At 44.4% G+C, this 26,295-nt stretch overlaps 2 protein-coding genes across 2 annotated transcripts; one reads left to right on the top strand and one right to left on the bottom strand.

Annotated features, from left to right (window-relative positions):
* On the top strand, positions 1-15,195 carry CRAT (carnitine O-acetyltransferase). The gene is made up of 14 exons (XM_009286912.2): positions 1-45; positions 1,439-1,702; positions 2,180-2,298; positions 4,532-4,585; positions 5,693-5,858; positions 6,453-6,627; positions 7,122-7,300; positions 8,311-8,411; positions 8,877-8,996; positions 9,510-9,632; positions 9,984-10,119; positions 10,600-10,662; positions 11,185-11,322; positions 11,894-15,195. Exons 1-14 carry the CDS (start codon positions 16-18, stop codon positions 12,107-12,109), a joined length of 1,884 nt encoding a protein of 627 aa, XP_009285187.1. The 5' UTR covers positions 1-15; the 3' UTR covers positions 12,110-15,195.
* Positions 15,196-17,425: 2,230 nt separating this feature from the next.
* DOLPP1 (dolichyldiphosphatase 1) lies at positions 17,426-24,323 on the bottom strand. Its single transcript, XM_009286911.2, has 7 exons — positions 24,219-24,323; positions 22,468-22,552; positions 22,100-22,199; positions 21,151-21,249; positions 19,555-19,683; positions 18,694-18,783; positions 17,426-18,212 (listed from the first exon to the last, which is right to left on the bottom strand). The coding sequence occupies exons 3-7, from the start codon at positions 22,165-22,167 to the stop codon at positions 18,176-18,178; spliced, it is 423 nt and encodes a 140-aa protein (XP_009285186.1). The 5' UTR covers positions 22,168-22,199; positions 22,468-22,552; positions 24,219-24,323; the 3' UTR covers positions 17,426-18,175.
* Between the last annotated feature and the right edge of the window lie 1,972 nt (positions 24,324-26,295).

Below are 26,295 nucleotides of genomic sequence, written 5' to 3'. Positions count from 1 at the left end.
TCTGTCCTCCCAGCCATGGATAGGAAGCAGAAGCAAGCAGAGAAGGTACAGTATGCCCACACTGCCATGATTAACACCCTTCATTTCTTCCCAGCCCCGCTCTCCTTTCATGCTTCAGTAATTCTCTTGTTTTTAACATTTCTTCTCCAAACCTTGATCCCATAGTTCTTGCCAGGTCCTACAAAGAGCATAGAGCATTTTCTCTGGGGGCTCAGCACCACGCAGAGGCTTTGTCACCTTGCAGATTTAGCTTGCTCTTTCTTCTTCTCTGTGCGTAACTCCTGGGAGGAGGTGGGGGGACACACAGCTATTTTCCCTTTGCCTTGGAAATCAAAGGGCATGTTCTCATTGGCTTTGCATCCTCAGTGCACTGAGGATATAAAGTCCGGAGTCCTGTAGGAGAGCATCTGATTCAGTAGATCCAACAGAGGGGGAGGAGCAGAGGGAACTCAAAACCTCTAGAATACAATTTAAACATCTTCAAGCCAAAGGGTGTCCAACCCTGTTCACCCAAGAGGAGTTGTTGTTCTTTTGGGGGGAAACTGGCAAATTCATTTCCTGGGTTTGCTGGGTTTGCTCCGTTTCATTTCTCTGCCCAGGGAAATGGTACGGTGCTTTCTAATGCTTTCACTCCCACATGACCCCATCGGATCCCAGGAGCCTGTTGGCATCACCCACAATTTCCTGAACAGCTCTCCCTGTTCCCTCTCCAAAGGCTCCTGTGATTTGGCCAGTCCCATGCTGGTACAACTGGATAGAGGTTCTCTTAATATAGCTGGGTCCTCCAGTAACTGGGAGGTTCACCAGCATAAAGGAGCATTGCCCCAAGGCCTACACATCACAGCCAGTCCTTCCCTGACCATCGCTGGTGATATACAATCCCTGGCCAGTCAGAGAAGAGGCATTTTAATCCTGTCCCAAACTTACCTAAATTCTGCCTCCTCAAAGCCTGAAAGGTAGTGTGATTTGGCATAAGGGTTCTGCTTAACTTTCTAGCCTTACGCTGTTGTAAGAAGTAACTGAACAGTTTCTGACAGTACGTAAGATGATTATTTCTTTCACGACTTACTTTCTTCCCACTTACCATGGGACAGAAGGGTTTGACTTTGTCAAACGCGTGGAGACTCTCAGCTGGAAGGTGCCCAGAGAGCGGGAGATATATCATTATCCTGGCAGCATTTCCTCTGATGAGCTGAGAATCAGTATCTTGGGAGATCAAGTTTCTCTTTTGCAGCTTTTCTGGATGTCCTACAACCATTTCTAGCATGCAATCAGTACACCTGCGCCTTGTGTTTGCACTTTGTGTGCTCTGCTCCCATGCTGAGACATCTGTGTGCCCTCAGAGAGGTTGGAATGGAGAGTCCCAGATCCAGGTTATTTGCTGCCTTGTGCACATCAGGGGGAAGTTTTGTCTCGACATTTGCTCTGTGCTTTGCAGGCCAGGCCCTATGGCCTGCTGAAGCCGACAGCTTTAGGCAAGATCCCAGGCAGATTCCAACTTCATCAGGAAGCGTTGCCCCATCTCCCCGTGCCGCCACTCCAGCAAACGCTGGACCGCTACCTGCTGGCTCTGCAGCCCATCATCAGCGAGGAGGAGCTGAACCACACGCAGGAGCTGGTGGCTGAGTTCCGCAAGCCAGGAGGTGTCGGGGAGAGGCTGCAGAAAGGCCTGGAGAGAAGAGCCAAGAAAACCGAGAACTGGGTAGGTCGGGATTCTGGCCCCCGGCTTTGGTTAGGGAGGGTGGAGGTCTGACGCACACCTCTCCAATGTCCTGGCTGCATCCACTGGCACCTGTGTTTTTATGGCATCACCTTCATGACCAGTCTGCTGCTGACCTCCCTGAGCTCTGCAAGCTCCTCACGAGGACTTGGGTGAGCAGAGAGATTTATGGGAGAACAGGGAGTTGCTGACCCTGTCTGTGGCTGCTGAAGCCTCTAACCTGTTAGCATCACACAGCTGCCCCGAGAAGTTGAAGGAAACCCTCTGCTCGAGCCCTGCACCAAGAGCCCCCACTGCCTTGCTCAAATCCCCGTCTACCCTTCCACGTGCAAAGCATAAAACCCAAATGGTTTGCAAAGCGTGGGACAGAGCTGGGGGCAGGATGCTGAGACCGTTCAGCCGGGCTCGGGTCAAACAGCAGCAGACGCCATGCCTGCATGTTGCCTTTCTCCGTCCCAGCTCTCGGACTGGTGGCTGAAGACAGCTTACCTGGAGTATCGCCTGCCAGTTGTGGTCCACTCCAGCCCAGGTGTGGTTTTACCTAAGCAGGATTTTCTGGATCGACAAGGTCAGCTCAGGTAAAGTCCTTTTCTACTTTCCCCTAGGTTTCAGACGGGATGAGCTATCTCTGCTGGACAGGGAAGAGGGTGTTCAGGCTGATTGGGAGAGTAATTAACATGGTCCCCAAGTCTGATAGCTGTCTGTGCTGTGCAGGAGGGCTGTACAGATAAGGAAAGGCTGTAAGGAGACTCCTGGTTGCACCAAACTAATTATTTCATCAAGAGGGAAAACCGAAGAGTCCAGTGGTTCAGGTACTAAACTGGGACTAAAAACCTAGGTTTTGGTCTTTGCTCTAGCACAGATCTTCATTGCAAGATGGCCACATTGCTGGCTGGAGGCATTACGAGGGTATATCTGACACACTAAAGACTTCAAGGCACTAAGATTGTGTGTGCAGTTAAAGGAGGCATAAAAACTACCCCAGGTACGTAAGGGAGACCAAGCAGAAATGCCTCTGGAGTTTGCTAGTTTAAAGGGATGGGGGAACCTGCTACAGGGACTATTAGTCAGTCTGTTCCTGCGACTGTCCCCTATTGTGTCATTTCACTTGTGGATTTATGGTTTGGAAGACTTAGCAGTCACCAGCCTCTCTCCACCCCCAGTTTTTCTTTGCAATCAAACCCTGCCACGTCCTCTCTTCCTTGTGGGCTCTCTTTAATTTTCAACCACCACTACGACTGTGTTAAATCCACCTGCAAAACTTTAGCATTGACCTTTATGCAGGGTTACCTTCGCCACAGTTACCAGTCATCACTGCTCTGGCAGTTCAAAAGTACCGGCCAGGGGAGCAGTGAGGCTGAGAACAAATCCTCCCTTCCACTCCCTTGGATACACCTGAGCAGGGGTGCAGAGGGTGAGCCTTACAGGGACAGTGCAAGACCAGACAAACGTCTTTGAAAGCTCTTTCTCTTATTACTCACTCTCAAGTTATCCAAATAGAAGATAAGATCTGGAGCACGACCAGTGCCCCAGCCAGTGGAATCGAGCAGCTGCATGAGAATCTGGGCTCCCATGTAAAATACAATTTAAAGGCGTGTTTGTATAGTTTGTGGCTGCAGAAAGAAGTTTGACAGCGTGGCTTGAGACTAAAGCTTCAGAAACCAGAAGGCAGGTTTAGAAAGTGGAGTGGAGTTCTCCATTCCTTAATCTGGCAACACTGCTGGCTGAAAACAAGTCAGCTAACCTCTCCCTCATCTCCCCCACAAGGCCTAACTCTGCTCCCAGGCTGTTTTGCTCTCTGGAAAGAAACACAGGTTCTCTCACTGTTGTTTCCCATGCATTTTACTTCCTCGGGTTTTGCAATAAGGCTGGGAAATTTTCACTGAAAACTACTTTGCAGGATCCCTTATTTGTTTAACAGCCCTTAGGTTCTTGAAGTTACATCCTTTGATCTTCACTAGGGATGGGTAGGCTGAACAAATCTAGATGACACTGCCTGCAAATGCCAAATGCTCGCACCATTTTAAAGCCTTTGAAGCTCAGCTGACTGCAACCTCTTGTCACAGTGACCTCCTGCCTCTTTCCTCCCCTGCGTGGGTGGGAGCTCCCAGGTCAGAGTACGCCAACCTGTCACTCCCAAGCTAAGCAGTTTGATGTGGCTTGTCACAGCCTCCCTCCCTGCTGGGAGTTGGCATCAGCAGCGTTTATGTTGATCCTGGTAAACACAACACCTCAGCATCAGCATGCGGCATGTCTGCATTTGTTTCAGATCCCTCAATGCCAGAGGAATGCTCTTAAGAGTTGCATTAGCAGCAGAACATTCATCAGGTAGGAACTAAGTCAGCACTAGTGAGTCTTGGATGCAGGGAGATACAGCTGCGTCTTGGCTTGAAACTCAGAGGTGGCCCCTGCACAGGGAGGGGCAGAAATCCCCTTTTCTTGGTGCTGTTTTAATGCTAAGACTCAGAACTAGGATGTGATAAAATCGCAATACGTCAGTAAAAAATACTGCTGTTAGAGGGTCATTTATGCATCTGGACTGAACCCTGCTTTCTTGAAAGTTGTCCAGAGTTCCTTGGTTATACAGTAATACATAAAAAAAGAAAGTGCTACATGGTAGGACTATCCAGCAATCTCAAATCACAACCCCAGAGTGATCAGCTAACCAGAGATGGGCACAACAGGGGCTTGGCAGAAAGGCTGAACTTTCTAAGGAGCAGAGAGCAGCTCTGCTAGCCTTCCTCAGCTAGTTCCTCAGCCCCAGATGTTCTGCCTTTGAATCTCAACTTGTTACATTCGATATTTTTCCAGGTTTGCTGCCAAGCTGATCGAGGGCATCCTGGATTTCAAGACCATGATTGACAAGTGAGTTAGTGACCTTCCTGACTTCTCACGTATTCTTTACTGTCACAGAGAGGCTGAGCCTAGTCAATAAATCTCTCTTCCAAATAGAAAGGAAAGAGTAGATAGCACATATTTGAAAAGTAATCAACATCACTGCTCACTGCCAAGGCCTCTCTTCCAAATAGAAAGGAAAGAGTAGACAGCACATATTTGAAAAGAGATATTGTAATCAACATCACTGCTCACTGCCAAGGTCACCACCACTGGAAAAAAGCAAATTTACTTTTCTTTCTTCGTGTTCTTTGTTTACCTTAATACTTTCACTGACACGTGTACGTGCTTAGAGGGACTGAGCCTGACTGACAGTCCTGTGGAGCTACCTACTTTTGTTTGCCCACAGAACAAGTTACAGCTCAGGCAGCAGGAATTTGTTTCTCTCCTTTTGGGTTTCTGGTGTTTCTCAGCTCCCAGCTAGACAGGATGAGCTCTAGAGAAACTTGTTCCTCCCCAGCCCTTTTCTTCTGATCACCAACAAACCTCTGCTGAACATGCCTTATTTATATTCCAAAAATATGTTTACCGACACATTACCAACCTTTACATCCAAATTCAGACAAGGCTCAGGGCCAACCATGAGAAGGGTAGTTGGAATATGACTACTCAAGTGATCAACTGAGTCCCAGTCTGGTTCATGAGTCATAGGTGATAGCACATCAGACACCCACCCCTCAAGATTATAGCTGAAAACCTCTTTCTGCCATTTCACTGGAAACAATACATCTCCCAGTATATTGTGCCCTGGATTCTCCTCTGCAGACAACATAGTGTATGCTAAGCTATGTAGTAGGTCCAGAGATCTTTGGTGTTACAGAGAAGATAGTGTTTTTCCCCTTCCCAAATGAAAGGCTGGCAGACAGACATTTTTTGTAGTCCCTACTAAGAAAGCTGGTAGGAATGGGGGAGGATGGCCCCTTTTTTTATACCACCAGCACCAACACATTTAGGTCTTGCTGGAGTGAGTGACAGGAGCTGCACGGCTGAGCCTGTGCCTGTCTTGTGTGGGGAGTGCAGGCCTTCTCACTGCTGTGTTTTCTCTTCCCCTTCCTCCTTACCTTTTTGTGTCTCCAGTGAGACCCTCCCAGTGGAGTACATGGGTGGGAAGCCCCTCTGCATGAACCAGTACTACCAGATCCTCTCATCCTGCCGCATTCCCGGGCCCAAGCGGGACTCCATTGTCAACTATGCCAAAGGCAAAAAGCAGTCCAGACACATCACAGTGGTTCACAACTTCCAGGTACGGCAGCTCCTGAGCTTTCAAGGAGGTTCGTTTAGATGCAGGTGTCCCTTTCAGCTAGCTGTGGTCCAGAGGAAAGGGAACAACAGAAAAGTCCCTGCCCACAAGGTTTGCCTCGCCAGGAATTCATTCCTGCTTCCTTTATCTCCTTTGGCCTTAGCTGGCCAACAGCTAGGATTGCCGTGTGTGAGCAACAGACTACGAGGCAGAAAAACGCTCTCTTCTCTGTTTCTTGTCCCTGCAATTCTGTCTCTCAAAGCCCAGAGATCACGTCTGGAATTGGAAATTGTAAGTGGAAACTAGATAACAAACCCTACCACCACGGCTGAGTCTCAGAAATGGGAGTTCCTCATGTGTTTTGGCCCTCGTTACCATTGTTTCTGAGCTTCTTAAAACCTGGACTGTATTTATGCCCTGCAAGGGAAGTTGGACTTGGGTTTCTCAATTCTGAGCATCCTTCAAAGGTCTGCTTGCAAGCTAAGTTCTTAGGTCAGGTCTTACCTCCTCAAAGTGGCTGTTCCCTGTTTCAGGGGCTGGACAATAAAGATCTCTCACGTTCTGTCTCTGTCCTTGTCTGCTCTTCTCATCCTTCAGTTCTTTGAGCTGGATGTTTACAACAGTGATGGAAGTCCCCTTACCACTGACCAGCTCTTCATTCAGCTAGAGAAGATATGGAACACCTCCCTCCAAACAAACAAAGAACCTATTGGGATCCTCACCACCAACCACCGAAACAGCTGGGCAAAAGCCTACAACAACCTTCTGAAAGGTCTGTAGAGCCCCTAACATGCCAGCGCTAACAAACACGACGGATGCTTGAACTACCAACCTCACCGCTGTGCTCTGCTCGGTTCTTTCCTTTGGAAGCTTGTTTTGGACAGATAATGTGAGCTTTTCACCTCAAAGAAGCAACTTGATTTCATTGCAAAGTATTGTTATTTCTGTTTTGGAAGGTACACCGGTAAAGTCTGAAGCTTGGTTTTAGACCTGAAATCCTAGAGTTTCTTGCCTTGCAAATGGGTGGGATGTACAAAGCATGAAAAAAGGAGGGTGAATGCAGCATGCTTGCATCTGTAGCAACCCAGCTGGCTACAATCTTAATTACTGTGTACACCCCTAAATGACCAATATTGCATTGAAGTACAATGGGAATCCAACCACCCTGCACCCTTCAAACCTGCTCTTTCAAATTTAAATTTCCCTCCAATTAAAATGCAAGTTTTTCAACTCCCGTTTCTTATTTGCTGTTCATTTCTCTCCCAGATAAGACCAACAAGGAATCCGTGCGTACAATTGAGAAGAGCATTTGCACCGTCTGCCTTGATGCGCCTATGCCACGGGTGTCTGAGGACATCTACAAGAGCCGTGTGGCTGCTCAGATGCTGCATGGTGGAGGCAGTCGCTGGAACAGTGGGAACCGATGGTTCGACAAAACCCTTCAGGTAAGCGCTGATGCTCTAAAGATGACATGGGTCTGGAGGAGATGCTTTTTCCTGAGACTACAAAGGTCCAAGAAATCCCAGAAACCTTTTGCAGGAAAGTTTTCCTTATATCAAGAGAGTGGAGAAATAGGGGAGACAAGGTGTGGTGGCTGACAGTATGAGATCCTGTAGTTTCCCTTGCAGTCACCACAAGCACTCATTCCTGCCTCAGGGACTTTTGTTTCTTTTACTGCCTCTGCCCACGCTTATTCAGTGTAGCAGTTCTTTGTGTTCCTTGTAAATCAATTTTCTGCCTGCGGTGAACAATGCCTCGTCTGCTTGGAGGCAGCCCAAACGTAGGGAGGTCTGTTCCTTGTATCTCCTCTAGGTTTGCCACTTTTTGTGTTTCTGCCAGAAGCTGCCCAATGGCTTTTTTGTTTTGTTTTTCAAACATCAGCTGCCATCCCACAGCATCCCTCTGATCTCTGCTCCATTCAGTCCTGTCAAAAGCCTTCAACAGCAGCTGCTATTCAAGCTTCTCCTTCATTAGTTGGTGTATCCTGGCTCGTGGATAGTAGCAATGGTGCTTTGAAAGATTTCTCTCATATCTGCTGAACTCTTCATAATGTTTTCAGCTATTTTGTTCCTATTTGGAACTCTTCATTGATGGGATAAAGCTTAGATGTTCCAGCTAATTGAAAAGTAAGGGTAAGCCAGCACATGGTGTTATTATTCCTGTATTATGCGTACATCTAAGTAAATTGAACCACTCTGTATTGCCAGGACACTGAGTACACCAATATATCTACCAGACACACTCTTACCCAGTTAATTTTGCAAAACTGTAACAGTGCTATCAGATCTTCTAGGCCTGCTGAAAGGCTTCCACTTCTGTTCTGCTAAATGAGACCTGTGTTACAAGGATAGGATCACTGTCCATTCTGATACAGAGCAGTGAGATCTCTCTGGATAGCTCCTGCTTCACGCCCTGGATGTCTGTCTTCAACGCTGTCCTCTCATGCTTCTCATAGTTCATCATTGCTGAAGATGGCTCCTGCGGTCTTGTATATGAGCATGCTCCCTCAGAAGGCCCACCCATTGTTGCTCTTCTGGATCACATCGTGGAGTACACGTGAGTCCTGCCTCCTCTACTTTTCCTCAGCATTGGAGATAGGTTTTAAACCACCTGCTCCCCAAGAACATGCCTCTTCACAGCTCACCTCCTAGGAATTTGTTCTGGAGGAAGGGTAGTGGTATGCTAATTAGGTATTGCAGCTCTTGTATTCATGAAGAGAATTGAGTGGCCAAGCTGCTCTGATAAGTTTTGCCACTGCTTCCATTCTCAGGGAATTGGACTGTTCAGAGTTAACGGGACTTTTGCCTGGGAGAGGTGTTTCTTTTGGGCAGAAGGTGCAGAAGACACTTTACTCATACCCTTCAAAAAACACTGTAATAGCACTGTGAAGAATTTTTCAGTCTGTGACTAGTGTCACAAGGAGTTAGGGAAGATCTCCTGTGCATTTCTACCGAGGCTCTGGTGTGCTTAGCTGAGCCTCATGTTAAAGCTCTGGTTAAACATCATCATTTCTCTATGCAGGAAGAAACCTGAGCTGGTAAGATCGCCCATGATTCCTTTGCCAATGCCCAAAAAGCTGCGGTTTAACATCACCCCAGAAATCAAGAATGACATAGAGAAGGCAAAGCAGAACCTCAACATGTAAGTGTGAAGCAGTGGAGAGGTCTGGTGAGTGACTAAGTAATTCATGTCCCCCTTTGCAATGCATCAGTGGTTTAAATGAAGCTTCCCCCACTGCAGCCAGGGAGTTTTCCCAGTGACTTCTTGGGTCAACAACATTGAACCTAGCTGAAAAGCACACTAAAGCCACCTGCCAGGAATCAAGTCAAAGGTGCTGGTAATTGCCGATCCATCCCACTTCACTGAGAAAGAGCAAGGCTTTACTGGCTCTAACTAGGGATACTAGAGCACGCACACACACACACACACACGCATGCCCATCTAACCTGGTGAAGATTTTCAGTAGTGGCCAAAAAAGCTCATCTCCATAATGCTGCCCAAACAAGTCTGTGTGTGTGACTGAACTCTCTCTGTCCCCGCGTAGATCAGATCCAAATAGCCTGTTCTCTGAGCCTTGTGAAAGCAACGTCCGTGCCTTTATGTCACAAGAACAAGCAACAGGCAAAGGAATGCTTCATCTTTCTTTCCTTGCAGAATGGTCGAAGACCTGGATGTCAAAGTCATGGTCTTTCATCAATTTGGGAAAACCTTCCCCAAGTCAGAGAAGATAAGTCCTGATGCTTTTATCCAGCTGGCCTTGCAGCTAGCATATTACAGGTAAGACCACCAATAGGTAGCTTCTCAACCTCTTCACCATCAGACTCAAATATGTGAGCTTGATAAAGGTGTCACAGACGAGTCTCTCGCAGGCTGCTATAGCCTGCTTCCTAGGTCCCACATTTTCCCCAAGCACTGGGGCTGAACAGCAAATCTCACTTGTGGCAGCTGCCAAGCAACAGGTGAGATTAACCCCTCTGTGTGTGTACAATCATAGTAAGGAAGCATCAGAGATCAGCTGTCAATGGGACTCACATAAAGTCTTCCCCTTGCCCCCAGTTATTCTGCTTCACAAGAGGCCATTCCTCTCAGGACAAACTCACTTCTGTGACTTTCTTCTCCATCTTACAGGATGTACGGCCACACCTGTGCCACGTATGAGAGCGCATCATTAAGGATGTTCCGCCTGGGCCGCACAGACACCATCCGCTCCACTTCTGTAGACTCTCTTAAGTTTGTGCAATCAATGGACAGCCCTGACAAATCGGTGAGGATCTCAAAGAAGTGGAGTAAGAGGACTCCACTCCAGAAAAAGAGGAAAGCTGCTTATTTGGGTAACCCTGTGCCAGCTGGTTTCAGCTAAGCAGAACTGCACCCAATATGAAGCTGAGCTAAAACATAGCTTGAAGTATGTAGTTACACACCTTGGGTTTCATTTGGCTTTCCTTTCACATGTATTGAAAGCCTGGGAAACGACATGTGGACATTTCTAATCCCACCAGAAAGAAGTATGTCCCTTCTAAAAGTCTGTTTAGCTACTCAAACTAAGTTCTGCTACTGATGGATGGAGAACTCCATTCAGAATGAAGTAACATAGCCAAAGTGACTTAAAAATTAAATCTAGTAAATCTAAAAGTTAGTCTAATATAGACACACAAGGCAGAAATGCCCTCCATCCTAGAGGAACAGCCAAAATGAGGTTTTCCATTCTGCAGAAAAACTTACAGACAGATCTGTGTGTTCTCAGGACCAGGAGAAAGCAGACTTGCTGAGGAGAGCTACCCAGGCCCACAGGGAATACACTGATATGGTGAGTGTCCTCTATGCAGACAGAATTGGGGTTTTACATAGCAAATGAGGGTTCTGGTGAAAGACGAGACCTTAAGAGCTTTCTCTGCTGACATAGCGATGTGGCCATTAGTGCTGTTGCACAGGTCTAACTTTGACCTGACAGTGCTCTAGGCTACGGACTGAATGCTTTCTCTCTAGCTAGTGGTTTAAGTGTCCCTTGTGACTGACCTGAAGGAGAGAATCCAATATGAAAATAGCTTCAGTTCTCACTGTTGCCGATAAATGCCAAAGTTGCATGAGGACCCCTTAAACCAGAGGGAGGCCATAGGCAGGAACTGTGAGGTTGGTCCACTGTGTGTTTAATTTCACAGTCCTTACAAACAAGACTGACTATTGGTCCTAAAGGCAAGATGTAGTTTCCTTCTAACTTTAAACATTTAGAGATTTTTTTAGAAGTGCTTTTTGCTTTAACCCAAAGAAAGTGATAGTTTTGCTCGCTTGCCTGCTAGACAGGCTTTCACCTAGTCTTCCCTCCTTACAGGCAATAAGGGGCAATGCAATAGACCGCCACCTCTTAGGCTTGAAGCTTCAAGCTATTGAGGACCTAGTGAGCATGCCTGAACTGTTCATGGACACAGCATATGCTGTTGCAATGCACTTCAATCTCTCAACCAGCCAGGTAGGACTCATCTAAGCAAAGATGGAACTGCTCTCTATTTTCATTGCCTTTCTTCTCCACATTTCTTCTTCATTTCCTCCTGTTTGAAGCTAATCTTCATTTGGGGACAGAAATTTTTAAGCCTGCTACCAATCCCATAAAGCTGCAGATCTGATCTTACAGCTGCCACAGTCCATCTCAACCCTGTAAAATACCAGCATAACCAAGGCCAAGATCACCAGAAGTGTTTGGTGTCTACCTGCAAGTGATAGCAATTGAAGTTAGCTGCCAGAATAGCTTTATGTTCATCTGCTGTGCTGTGATTCTTACCGATACAGTTCTGCTTGTGACTTACTACAAGCTTATCCTGGGGAGAAGGAGTACTCCTTTGCAAATGCATAGGAAAACACACTGATACTAAATGGCAGAATCCAGCATGTGTGTGGTGGTAGGCGGGTCTGACCAAAAAGGCCCTCTCCTAGAGCATTTTCATGAGATGGCAGTTTCTTCTACTGTTGACAGAGTTGTTAGCATTTGATGGCTACATTTCTCTCTGGCTGGTTAGAAGTTTTTAATCACATTGTCTCCACAGGTCCCAGCAAAGACAGACTGTGTGATGTGTTTTGGTCCCGTCGTTCCAGATGGCTATGGAATCTGTTACAACCCTATGGATGAACACATCAACTTTGCAATTTCAGCATTCAACAGCTGTGCTGACACAAACGCAGCCCGCATGGCACATTATCTTGAGAAAGCACTGCTAGACATGAGGATCTTGCTCCAGTCCACTCCCAAATCCAAACTGTAAGAGGCAAACATGATGCAAAACCCCCAACTAAAGGGGCTATCCTTCATGCACTGAAGTTCCCAGTTCCTCAGAAAATGATTGAGGGGACAGCTTGCCCTGGAACCTAGGAGGGCATCTACCATGTGTTTTCAGCAAGAGGTTACAGAATAGTCATCCACAGATACTAGCGGTAAGAGGAAACACTGTCTGAAGCTGAAGTAGAACTGACTGGTCCTCTCCCATCGATGCAAAGTGCACCTTCCTGTCCTCAAAGAGGACTGAAATATGATTTTTATGGAACTTGCTGTAAAGGAATACAGAAAGCACAATCCTTACCCAGTATCTAAATCCATTTGGTGAGGAAGGTAGTTCTTCTCCAGGAAAAGCAGGGAATGTTTATTATATGATGGAACTACTGTAAGACCAAGTCTTTTTGCTGGCTTAGTCTTCTGAAGAGCGCAGCATCTTTCAAACTTGACTGAAGATTTTTCTGCTGCTCCAGCAAAACATCACCACTGAACTTTGGCAAGGGGAGAAAGAAGTTCTTAAGTCAGAGCAGATGCAGTCTCGTTAGAGTGCATTGCACTACTTAACCCAGGCACTCTGACCATTGCATGCTTTACAAGCCTGGGAATGTTCCCTTCCCCTTGTTTTAGGATGCTGGGATTTCCTTTCTGTTGCACTGACCCTATTAACAACAGAATATAATTCACTACAAACTAAGGTGGGTTTTTTTGTTGTTGTTGTTCTAGGTTTTTTGTTAAGCTTGGTGTTGTGGTCCTAGCCATGGATCTTCAGGCTCAGCATAAAGCTTTTTCCCCACAAAGCTTCCACAAAACTTCTCTCTCACACAGGTTTTGCTAGCTTTGGCTTTATGTACCTTAACATTTGGAGAGATGAGAAGGGATTGCCTATGCGTTTAGCAGGACACTTGCTTCATTGTACCTTTCTTTAGAATTGAGGAAAAGAAACAGATGCTGACCTTCTGTTTACTACCCAGAGGGCCACATGTCTAGTCTCCTTCAGGGCACACATGTTAACCCAATGTGGTTTTATACCTTGCTTTCAGAAACAACATATTTGTGCATGATGTGTTATGCCTAAGTTGTGGACAAATAAGAATGTTTCTGATCAGGAACTCCAGAACATACTTCTGTTTCTGGCCCACAAAGTTCAAATCTGTTAGAGCCAAAGGAAAAACAGCTGTGGAATCACGCTTCTTTCACGTCACTCTGCTTTAACAAGGCAGGAGATCTTGAAAAGCAGAAGAAAGCTGAGAACATGCGGGCACTGTAAGTGTTTGTCCACTGTGGCAGCCATTGTTCCTGCAGTAACAGTACTGCACCTTTTCTGCCTCTGTTGGAGGTTTTTCTTACTGCAACGTTACTCAGATTTGTGCCAGCTCTATTCTGTGAGAGAATGATCTCATGATAGTGTTTTCATGTTCAGTTGACAAACTTGAGACAGTAAAAGATTATATATAAACATTAACTACAATTTTCGCATAGGAATTTTTGTAAGCACTACTTCCAATGAATCCGCCAGAATCCAAGCTCCTGACTATACCTTTATTTAGTGAAACCGTATGGTAATGAAGAATTCTAGTGCTATTTCTGCAACAGGAATTTAATATTGCACACCCTTCAAGATGTGGCTGCTGGGACATCACCATAAACAAGAAGCATTAGGAGTCTGATGGCCTGTTTTGTTACAGGGAAATATTTGATCATAATTGCTACTCTTCTGATCATAGAACAGCAAGGGACATGATAAAAGCGCCTTGGTGAACGTATGTGAAGAAATTTGCACTAAACCTGTTTAAAGTAAGGGGGGGGGGGGAATCATTCTAACTTGCTTCTTGAAAGACACAGGCCAACACTACTGCATTTTTTCCTAAAAGGATGTTATTTCAAAGCTTCTATCTTATACCTAAATAAACCTTAAAAAGGAAAATTTAACTGAAACTCACCTGCACAGCCAGTGATTGTATGAACTGCCAGTTTCACATCATCTACATGGATTTAGTTGATCTTTTAGAAGAATCCTGAATGGAGTGAGATAGTCTAAAAAAAAAAAAAACAACAATAGGAGCACTACAAACCTGCGAGCACACATCCCTGCTCTGTTGACTCCTCTGTATGAATTAGACTGAAAACTGCAAGAGGATACTCAGTATTATCACGGTGTAAGTGATTGTGTAAATACTACATAAAAGACCAAACCTTGCTGGAATAACATCTGGGCTTATGGAGCCTTTTACATTGGAAAAAATATTCCTTTTGCCAAAGTAACCCTTCCCCTGTACTGAATCTATGTCTGTTGCTAGGGGATGAGTTATTTTTCCCTGTCTGCAATGCCTTCAACCACTGATGCTACAGTATTGCCACTTAAGTATTTGAGACTGGCCCTTTTCTACTTCTGTCTCAAAGGGGAAGGCTCTCAAAGGAAAGTGCCTATTAAAGATTAAGCAGAAGTACACTCTGCTGTGACTGTATCTCAGAAGAGGGATTGATCTATTCTGGATGTCCCACTAGCTTCAGCAGAGTACAGCTGCAAGAAGCAGACTATCACATTGAAAGAGATACAAGATTCATAAACGACTTAATGCATCCTTAATGATATACGGAGCTGAAATTCAGATGAATGAAGCTGATTTTTTACATGCTTGAAAGGACACCAAAATCATTACAAGGTTTTTCCTTTAAAAAGTCTTTTCTTATTGTACAAGTTCTAAAGTGTGATGTCCTCTTGATTCATATCTTCTTGATTTTTTTTCTGGTGTTGACTTACTGAATACTATTCTCCTCCCTGTTTACGATTGTCTGATTGTTTTATCAAGAGATGTCCATTGTATTAAAGGCACATTAAGTACAAGAAACTTAAGTTCCAGAAGAACTACCGATTTGGAACAAATAATTTAAGAAATGTATAGACTGAACATATTCAGATAACTCTTGGGGTGTGAGTGCAATTTATGACACAGCCTGGTAGTGTTGCATGCTTTGCTGGTTAGCTGTGTTAAATACTGTTTCGGTAGTGTAATCCATGTCATGCGAAGTTTTGAAGTGTTCTTTGAATAAACTAAAACACAATAAACAGATAAGTGCTACGAAAAGGCTTAAATCTCCTTAGACACTGCAGAAGTTACATAACTACCCTTATGGGAGGATGTTTGCGTGGGGACAGCAAGAACAGTGAACCACAGCATTCTGTCACCTTCCTTTTATTGTCTTAGTGTCTCCATCCAGCCCCCTTGAGTACAGGGGAGGAATAGAAAGCATCTGCTTGCAAAGCCACATATTCCAAAGAAAATACTCCATTTCAGAAAACTAGTGGCAGGAGACTTCATACAAGTGTAGGATAATAAGGCAGAGCTCAAATCTTTTTCCCCCCACACAGCACCATTTAGTTAAGAAAATCCATGGGATCACTAAGGAATTTCTACTATATCAAGTATTGCAAAGACTTCTGGAAAGGTACAGCAAAAGTAGGCAGAAGATGCAGATTACAAACAACTCACAGAGAACAGAGGAGAGTTTATTACAGTTTCTTACAAGAGCTCTTCTTCCTCTCCCTCACTCCTAAGAATTACTGTAGGAAGCTTGGGTTTGAAGGCAACATGAAGTAGAACAGCTTTTTACACTACACTGCTCTCCATGAGGAGATGAAACCTCTTCCCTATGCTCTAGTTCTCCATAGGTGCTTCCACATACAGTTTTTCCAGCAGTCTGTCATAACAGCTTAAGAGAGGCTAGGGAAGTGCTAGCCATTCTTGAGACAATCCACTCGTTCAGCCTCGTCCTTGGCGAAGAGAGTTGTGATCTCCCTTCTGGCTTTGTAAGTTAACTTACAAGAGATATAAAGAGAAAATAAGTGGTTTTGCAAGACATAAGTGATTAGTACCAGCATTCAAAACTGAAACATATGGTACCACCATGTCACGTGGCCTATCTGATGTCCTGTTTCATTTTAATAGAGCTGTTCTAAGTCAGATCAAATGTCCTTGTGAAAGCTGCAAGATGCCTCTTTATTCTGATGCACCTTCAAAGCATATCCAGTGCTCAGGTCCTTCTGATGTTAACAGGATTGCTCACGATATGCGAATACTAAACAGTTCTTTAAAAAAAAAATATTTGCTGTAACAACTGAAAACAGTTAGTTTACTACCCATAGCTACTTAAACACAGAAATTTAAACAGCCTTCATTCCTGATCTCATAGATCAGGATCACTGCTTTCTACAGTTAACACTCTGGTTGTCCAACAGTTTCTGCAGCAGCTCCCACTCCATACGAACACACAAACTCCTATGGCAACAGGCACAGATGAAAACTTAAAAAAAAATCAAGATGAAGAGAAACACATCTCACTTCAAGCAGCTTTATAATGCAGGAGTCTGATAAAGTGGAGATAGTAAGACAGGCAGCAAGACTGAGATGTGACAGTCATTTTACCTCTGCTCACATGACTGCATCGAAGGCACACCGATGACCTTTGAGCCAGTTCAGAAGCTGTCCTTTATCTGTGAAAGTTCAAGTCAATTGTGCTTTGAATAAATACTCCCCTGTAGTTACACTTGAACTGCTGCACTATATACTAGAAATACAGAAAGTGTCCATGCACAGCCCTGAAGCACTTTGAGTATAGCCCTTGCCAGGTTAACTCATGGATCACAGAAGTTGTAGGCATCACCAGCACACACAGATGGCAGGCACACTCCCACAGAGACACAGCATCCAGAGAGCTGACTGGCCAAACGAAGAATCGGAATGGAAGAAGGATGGAAAACAAAACTTGCTTGTAGGAGTTCAGCATTCAAGGTTACTACTGCAGAACCCCGACCAAGCCACCGTAATAACTGGTAGGAGTCTCTGCTAGGATAAGCCCACTACTCGAGTTCACGGTTGATTCTAACACGACTCTTCGAGAAGTAATTCAGACAGCAGCCTAGCTAGTTATTAGTCATTCGCCTTGTTATTCATTTATGGTTGTCACTTTGTTCATTCTTAAAAATCCCTCCCTTAAGCTTTAACAGAAAAAAAATTTAAAATCCAGTGCTTAAGACAGAGACTAGCGACTGAATTTTGTAAGGCTTTCGGCTGACTCGTACTGGAGCACAGCACTGCTTATAACCAAACAGGCTTTCTAGTGCCATCGGTAGCACACTCAGTACAACAACAGAAGCTGTACAGATCACAGCAACCCTGAGGTAATAAAAGTATAAAGGAAGAGATGGAATAAACATGAGATATGTATGATAATCTTGCCACCCAGAAGAGATTCTGAGAAAGACACTCTTGCTAATTACACAACAGGAGCAGCAGTGGAAAAAAAAAATAGTCAGTATATTTCAGTTTTTCCTTTGTTTTACACACACACTCCCCTTAATGGTATCTGTGCAGGCTTCCCTGCAGAACCGTCACTAGTGTTAAAAATCAGATCTTTAGTCTTTCTTTCCATCTGTACAAAGTGCAGCTGGAATTGATTTTGATCTCCCAAAGTGGTTGCAAAAAGGAAAGGAAGCCTTCCTCTCCCTTCTGCCCCATCATAGTTCCCCTCCCTCCTAAGAAGTTTTTAAAAATTAAAAGCCCTAATTAAGCATGATCAACTTGAGATTAGTTTGGTCATCTTCTTCCAAAAACAAAAACCCAAAACAAAAAGCAAAAACAAAACACACAATCAATGCCTCACCCACCCCAAAAAACAATAGTTCCATTTAAAAAAATAAATAAATAGTGTGTATATTTCATGCTGGAAAAAAAAAAGTCACAGAAAGGATTCATTTTTGGTTTTCCCTCCCCCGAACATGACACCAGGCATTTTCTCCCCCCTCCCCTGACGTAGACATGATGGTACATTCCAACCAGCAATGTGCATCTGTGTTGAAAATGAGTTTGTACTCCTGCACGGTCCCACATGCATCAGGGAGCATCCAGCTAGCTGCTAAAGCAGAGCAAAGGCTTTCAGGTTTTGGGTATAGTCCCTGCCTGTTCCTTTGGTCCGTCTGTTAAAAGGCTCCTTGCTGCTCCCAGGTCTCTGCTCTTGTCTGTCTCCGTTAAAACGTGCACTCTGGTCCCCACACTTCGAGTCACTGGAGCTTCGTACCCAGCTTGCGCTGTCTGTTTCTGCAACGGCAACACAGAGGGCAGGGTGAGAGAGATGGCCCCAGCCCTATCGCAGGGTATTGTGGCAAACCAGCAGGCAAAAGATAGGAGGATTAAAGTAAGGCCCTGCTTAGCTCCATGCAAAAATAAAGCTGCCCCCACCAGACTCTAAAAGGAGATCGGTCCTTCCCACTCTTTACAGTCCTAGAACATCCACCATGTCTTAAGTGTGCACAAGCTCATATGCAGATGCAAGATTATAAACACTTGCTTGCAAAACACACGGGCTAGGGAGCTGAAATTCTATTTAAATGAAACATTCTTTAATCTCACGCTCCCCAACAGACTCACCTTCCAGATGCAGTGGTTAACCCTCAACTTGGTATTTCTTTACTCTGCCCTATTCTACCCACAGCAGCTATCTACATATTAGAAAATAAATTAATAATTACATCTGACAAGTCAAACCAGCTACAGCTCTTCCCCCCCTCAGGTCACTTACCTTGCCTCTGCTCTCGTGACTGTGTATTCGAACCACAGGATGTTAGGAATGAGGCTGGTATCTCGGATTAAAAAGAACTCTGAAATTGGCCTGGAAGTGGACAAGGTGGTGGAAAAGGGGAAATAATTAGACTTCCTCCACCACAATTCTGATCAAAATAAAAAAAAAAAATAGCACAAACACTGCTCCAGACTTAACATTACTATTCCATTACCCTTCAGTCTGGGAAAGGAGCTCCTTGTTACATTTAATCAAAAAAAACCCCCTCTTGTTTTTCCTTTCCTTATACAATGTTTCCAGACTATATTACATTTAAATGGTTTTGCAATTTCACTAGGTCATTAGACCTTCATTACGAAAGGTCTGTCCTGCTTGAAAAGCTTCTCCAGCACTCTGCCACACCTCACAACTTTAGTAGGGCTTTACAAAAAACAGTTGCTTAAACTTCCTCTCTCCCCTACCCATATCAGGCAAGGCTATATGATCCTTTCTATACGCAAAACATGTAGGAATGAGTAGGTTACACAGCCACACAACAGTCAAGTATGCAAAACTGAACAAAACCCAGGAATTCCCATTTCTAACATCTGTAACTTCGGTAGCTCATAGAAGTTTGAGCAGCCCATTTACAGTCAGGGCTTGTACAGCTACAATTAAAATTTTAGAGACTGAAGTATCTTTATGTTTGTTTTGCTTTAGATGCAAGGTACAATTTTTACACCGATTGACTAGGAAAATTTTCTTTTGCCAGGGAATTCTACTATACCTGTGTTACCAGCTCACTGCAAGGGACTCATTTAATGAGCAAAACAGCAATCCACAAAATGCAGACTTGCAGGAATAAAACCTCCACAGACTTACCATGCAGCTATCCTTGGGAAGAGAGGAGTTAGTATCTCTTGTGTGAAGGCAAACCAGGCTATGGCCATAATGCTTCCTGCCACACCTCCATATAAGACTTGGCTCCAGGTGTGGTAAAGCAAATAAACCCTGCAGTGGAAGAGAAGAGTCACCAGACAAGCTTTAAAACAAGAGGAGGCATGACTCAAGGGCTGATGTTTCACTGGACCCTCAGACATTCTGAGCAAGTTATCCTCCAGATGTTAAAAGCAGGTATCTTACTTTTTTCATTAAAAAGCTGGCAAAAAAGTGGGGGAAAAAACTGGGAAAAACTGTCTTCCCTGCTACAGCAGTTTCAGCTCAGAGCGCTGAAACTTTGAGCTTAACTTAATAACCCTCCGCATTCTTCTTCATATATCTCTGGATTAGCTGAGGAACTATTAATGTTGGTTCCCATGAGAGACTTTTCTAAAGCCAGTAACAAGACAAGACCCCTCCAAGCCACCAAAGCCAGGCTTAAAGGCTTTTAAGAACATAGACACCATTTTTGTTACGATTTTGCTGCTCTCAAATGTGACAGCACAAAGGCTGCACTACCACAGCGTGCTTACTGTGATTGCAGCCATTCAGAAAGCTGTATTAATGGTCTGTTGAGTTATCCCTGCACACGAGCTACGAGTCACATTCAAAATTCTTTTCACCCATATATCATAAAGCCATTAAGATCATCTTATCTGACCCTCTGCCTAGCACAGCCCACTGGATTTCCTCAAATTAATTTTTAATTAGATGATATATCTCTTATGAAATTATCCTGTCAGAATTTTAAAAATAACCAGTAATAAGGAATCAGCTCTAGTGTACAGTCAACTGTGCCAACAGGTAATTACTTTCCTGTGGAAAACGCGGCCTTATTTCTAGCCTGAATTTGTCTGGTTTCCAATCACTGGAGCTCATTTTATATGTGTGTATATATCTCTAGTGTACAGTCAACTGTGCCAACAGGTAATTACTTTCCTGTGGAAAACGCGGCCTTATTTCTAGCCTGAATTTGTCTGGTTTCCAATCACTGGAGCTCATTTTATATGTGTGTGTATATATATATATTTTTTTTAAATCTACTAAAGGGAAAAAAATCATTATCAAAGTTTCATTTTCTTCATTCATCTTAATACAACTGAATCTTGCAAGTCAAACAGCTATAAATGTTTTTATTAACTAACGCTCAAGCAAAACAATTAGTTTGATCAACTGTAGCAATCCACATGCTGCAGATGCTGGTGTGCCAAGGCATGGTGTAATGCTTTCATGATTAGTGCTGGAAAGAGGGCGAGGCAGTGAGGCTAGAGCATGGCAATGGAGCCGATGGGGAATTGCTACAAGCTCAACTGATCTTGGGTTTTATAAATGCTTCTGTGAAGCACCACACATGTAGCACCTTTGTTTGCTTATTTGAAGGGTCTCATGGCAACACAGCAGCTTCCACAAAGCTCTGACTTGTACAAATGCAGTCATCAAGAATCAGATCAGAAATGCAGGATAAGGAATGACAGGTCTGCTGGCTGTTAAAGGCCACAGGACTGTATGAGAGCATTAAGACAAACAATTGCTCCATACCTACTATATGAGACTAGCAAAGCCACTGTGACGAGGCAGATGGACAGCACATGTCGCCATAGTAAATCCAGAAACCTCGCATTGTTTGTTTGGTGCATTCTGAAAGAGATGGAGAGCCATTAGCACAGTGGCAGGGAGCTGAGCAGTCCTTATCTCTGTTCTCACTATCTCTGAAACCCTAGGAAAGCTCTACTCCAGTGGGGTCATGGACAGCTCGACACCATCCCAGCAGCAATCTGTCCCACTGGCAGGAGTTAAAGAGAACCCAGAAAGCCATACTTCTCTCTCTCCAACTGTTAACAGGGATTGCTGTGATGGAAGGCAGAATGCTCACAATTACTGCAACTGATGCGAAAGGCACATGCTGAGCATATGCAACAGGGAGCCAAGACGTCAGAGTCCCTCCATCGTCCACAAAGCTAGGAGGAACTGTGAGTTTTGTCTTTCTCCACATGTGGAGCCACAAGACAGAGCCATGCCCCAGCGAGAATTTCAGAAAAGCACAGCACAGCATGTAAAACCAGTACTTGGTAAGGGAGATGAACTAAAAGGTCATGCAAGTGGGCAACAGGTATTACCTAAAAGATTGCAGACAACCCCACTGACAAAACTGAGTAGACACATGAGAAAGCAGCTCTTCTTTCCTCCTCCCTATTCCCCCCCTCTTCCCTCACACTGGTGGATCATCATGGCTTAGAAAAAGCAAATCGGGAGACCTGTACCCAGATAGGCATAGGAGGCCCACCCGTACCCTTCAGTTTTCAGCAATGGTAACTACAGTCCTACGTTCAGATTGAGATAGACATGCTTCATCCACCCTAGCCACAGAAAATTGTGCAGTTCCTCAGATTTAATTCCATTATGCCACTTGGGTGGCACACAGTAAGGGAGCCATCTATTTGAGGTGTTTCAACATATTAACAGCCAAAACCTGACATTGAATTTTTACCTTAAATAAAGGAACAGAAAGGAATAGACAGAGAAAAACCACATGAATTGGGAGTGGCTGGACGGCATCCCATATTTTGTGGTCACTGTTGAATGGGCTTCTGGGAAGAGAAGAAGAAAGAGTATGGTCAAGGTCTACTCTGTACATAGCAGCTGGAACGTTCCAGATGTGAAGCCAGACCACTCTGCTGGAGTATGTGCACATGAGTTCACAGGACACGTCTCTGCTCAGATGGCTCTGCCAGCCTTCTTACACCCAAACATCCAAAGCCAACATGAGGCAAAGGGGAAAATACCCTCTAACCCCCCACAGTTAGCATTCCACTCAAAACTCGACCGACACCGTGACACCAATGGGCCATACCATACCTTCGCAGGGCCGAGGCTCCCGGATTACATTTTTTATTAACCAGTTCACTCCCTCGTTGAATGCCAGCCCTCCCAAGAAAGAGATCTGTGAAGGCAAGACAACTGCGTCATCCTATCTAAAAGATCCATCTACTTACCAAGCTCTCTCTGTTGAGAAAACCCCAAACCATATGTTTCTAGTTTTCTTTTTTGACTACTAGAGTTAAAACCAACGGCTTCAAAATTCTCTACCTGAGGAAGAAAAGCATTTCTTTTTCAGCCCACTTTGTGTATTTGGCAACATATTGTGTATATGCAGCTTTTCAGCAGATGATACACAGAAAGAGACAAAAATGACACTGTATAGCAATTCTGTTAGCATATTTCCACCAGCAAGTATAGAAAGTGACATTTTTTAACAGGGCAGGTTTTAAGGGATTGTCTTTCCCCGACGACCAACAGGGGGAGTGCACTCACTGTTATTTGGGTAAATAGCTTAAAAAAAGGTGACTTTTAGGCTTTCTGGCTTTTCCCTTTATGAATGTTTTCATCTTGAAGTTGCTGTCTTCAGTCTACAATGAAGTCACATTCTGAACTGAGCCAGACTGGTAGCATTTATTTTTACTCTTTAATTCCATGGTCCATACACCTCCCCTAAATTAGTCTTGCTGCTGTGATCAAATTCCCAGCTGGTGATGATAATCTGCCTCCTTAACACTCTGTCCCATTCCAGATGATGGAGCAATTTTTCACCCTATGTCCTGAGCTACGGGTCAGGCTGCTGCAAGTCAGCTAGTGCCTCTCTCCACCTGAATGGTGACTTCCCACATAAAGAATTGGGAATCAACCTCAACACTTGTCTCATTACCAACGCCTAACAAGCCCCTGTATTCAAAAACCTATGAATTTGTGCAATAGTTACTCTAACTTATTCTCTCTTTTGGGTCAACAAGAAACCTTTTGGGTTGCCAAAACTTAACAGCTGCCTCTCCTAGCTAGCATTGGCTTAATAACCTAGAAGTCCCATTCCCAGGTCCCTTGAGCCACTGGTTCCCATGACACCATGGCCTTATATTAGAAATCTGATGCCAAAATCCTTTCACTGGCCCCTATTTTATCTGTTCACTGAGGGCAAATGTTACAAGAGGTTTACACCTCCTAAAGGGAATTTATCCATGACAGTGATTCCCAACTACCTGTCGGAGCAGACAGAAACCATTATGTATTACAAAAGAGTCCCTTGTTAGTCACTTGGACAGAAGCAAGTCTCTTCTGTCCCTGGTATTCAATTCACAGCTGGGAAGCAGCCCTTATAGACAGATCCACTCCCCTGGGAATCTGTAGGTTTTATTTTGTGGCCCCTTTTCTGCCTCAGTAGTTCAAAGAAAGCACATCCTATTGAGTTACAGACACCACCTCCTGCATATGCTGCCCATCTTGTAGAAACCTACTAGTGCTATGATCCCACTGGATCTTGGGAGTGTTCAGCCTCTGCAACTGCATTCTTTAGTTCCTCAGACATCTCCCTCGATGTTTTTGGACAGATAATGCCCAAAACATACTACAGAGTAACAGAAAAGTCAGCAAAGGCTAAGCTGTCTTTTAACCTGGTACAGGTGATAAGTGTCTCCTGCTGTTCTTTGACAGGAAGATCACCTTACCTAAGCTTGCTCTTTAAAGAGAGAAAAAGAAGTGTGAATACAGGAGCACCAGGTGACAAAGGAAAAGACTTTTGTCATAAGGAGAAGCTAGGAAGGGAGAGAAGGACTCACCGTGTGAAGCTCTCTCTTGAATATGATGAGTGTTACAAAGCCAACAATAATGAATATTGGACCAAGACTCAAATAAGCTAAAAGCTGACCAGAGAAATCACCTAGGGAAACAAACAAGAGAAACAAATCAGTTTGACCTTCACAGGTACTTGCCTGCCACCAGAGCATGGGTCAGTTGGTGCCCTCAATCACTGAGAGCAGAGGGGCAAACTCAGCACTGCAGCAAGTCTCCATTTTGCAGACTGACTACTGCTGCTCCGACCCGAAAGGAGCCAAGGCAAGGAAGACAGCAGCGCTTACATGCAGGTTCAAAAGCAGGGATGAGAGGAGCCTGGCATTGTTCAGCAGAGATTACTGCCAGCCAACATACAACAATGACCATGGGTGTGGGCCCAGAGTCACTTTAATCCAACATAAGCACAGGCTGCTGCAAAAGAGGCAATGTCTTTCCCTCCCCCTCATTCATATTGCCTCCCTGTGCCAGCAATTACCAGCAAGCACTCCCCAAACAAATCCTTTCCCTTACTAAAATGGGTTAGTTTTCAGCTGGATCAGCTCCCTAATCTGTCTCACCATGTGTCTGCATGAACACTAGCATTAGCAAAATGGGGAGGAAATAAATAGCTAAACATAGGAGGAGATAAAGGGAAAAAAGGAGACTCTGCTTTTTAACCAGTAGCCCACTTGTATCACAGAAGTGACTTTGGGCCTCCACCTCAAATAGCAAACAGTCTAGTTATCGCTCAGGGAGAATCAGGGAGCAGCAATGGGACCTCACAAGAGGTCATAGGTACCTCAAAACCTTTATCCTGAACTATCACAGACACAGAAGTAGGCAAACAACAATAAAGAGCAGTTATATATTTTGATCTAAGTTTCTCTTGCCTCTGTTCCCTGAAAAAGGACACATACGAAAGTATTTGGAGAGAAGATGTCAGCATAAATTCCAAGGAAACAAAAAATTACCAGAATAATTTTGCTCCAAGATCAGCAAGTCACATCAGGAGAGCGAGAACTATCTACCAGAGAATCTTTAAAGACAGCAGTCACTACAAAAATGCAGTATGAACCCAGTGAGCAACTTAAGAGACAGGGTACTTCCTATATTGGTTCTCAGAGACTAGATCTTGTCCATCCCATCACTGAACACAAAAGGATCAGCCCCCACATAAATTTATCCTTCCTCCCTCCTCTCAAAAGGGAACAGGATGCCTCTGCAAGGCTGAGCATTGGACTCATTCCTAGATCAATTCCACTGCAAGATACTGAGCCTCCCCAGCCCACGCACCCACATTTTAAAACAGCACTTGGCAAAATGGACTTTAACCTCAGCCTCTGAATACTGGAGCTGATAAAAAAAGTTATCGCACTGCTACAAAGTTCACGCTGCTGCTGTTGTTGCCACATAGTTGTGGTTACATCAGGTACAGTGCACAGATCCCTCTTGAATTCCAGACTCTGGGTTAGATTTGGGAACCACCACCATCATCAGCAAGGATTACTTGCAGGAGTTTTAGTTTGCATCACCAGTGATATTAGGAAGAGTTGGAGGACAAAACCCCCAAGACAACTGGGTTTTCACTGAAGTGAGGTTCTATTTTGTTTTTAACCTGAAAAGCATTAGAAGACACTGAATTTGAAACTTTTCTTGCACCATATGGCAGGTTTGCCTTGCATCAGGTGGGTTCCAAACGCTCCCAAAGCAGAACAGCAATGTATTACGGTAATGCAAAGTGGATGTAAGTGACAGTATCCGTTACCTGGCAATAGAGAATCAAGCCCCTTATGCTTTTACATAAATCACAAACTCTCAGCACAATGAATCCTGTCTTAAATGGTGAGGGACTTAATGAGACAAGCCACCAGACAATCAAAACTACCCTGAAAACCTTAGGAATACTTTCCAGTAGTCTCAATTCCAGTGCTACCAACTGAAGATAGCTAGCTCATCATGGAGGAATCACCATGTTTCAGATCACCCTCTCCGTTAATCCACAGTACATAAAGGCTTAGCACTTCAAGACTAAAAGCCGTAATTTTGTCAAGTAGAAACCAAACCAGATTATTTGTCTTCTCG

Source organism: Aptenodytes forsteri, unplaced genomic scaffold (assembly GCF_000699145.1).
Source record: "Aptenodytes forsteri isolate BGI_AS27 unplaced genomic scaffold, ASM69914v1 Scaffold136, whole genome shotgun sequence".
In the NCBI taxonomy this organism is placed as follows: Eukaryota; Metazoa; Chordata; class Aves; order Sphenisciformes; family Spheniscidae; genus Aptenodytes; species Aptenodytes forsteri.
This window is presented reverse-complemented; position numbering and strand designations above follow the sequence as displayed.

Coding starts and splice junctions, on each gene's coding strand:
- CRAT (XM_009286912.2), top strand. CDS start 16: ATGGATAGGAAGCAGAAGCAAGCAGAGAAG. Junction 5,859..6,452: donor CAGTGGTTCACAACTTCCAG/GTACGGCAGCTC, acceptor CTCATCCTTCAG/TTCTTTGAGCTGGATGTTTA. Junction 6,628..7,121: donor CTACAACAACCTTCTGAAAG/GTCTGTAGAGCC, acceptor TTTCTCTCCCAG/ATAAGACCAACAAGGAATCC.
- DOLPP1 (XM_009286911.2), bottom strand. CDS start 22,167: ATGCCGTCCAGCCACTCCCAATTCATGTGGTTTTTCTCTGTCTATTCC. Junction 19,684..21,150: donor TTGCTAGTCTCATATAGTAG/GTATGGAGCAAT, acceptor CTTCCACTGCAG/GGTTTATTTGCTTTACCACA. Junction 18,213..18,693: donor GTCACGAGAGCAGAGGCAAG/GTAAGTGACCTG, acceptor TTGCCGTTGCAG/AAACAGACAGCGCAAGCTGG.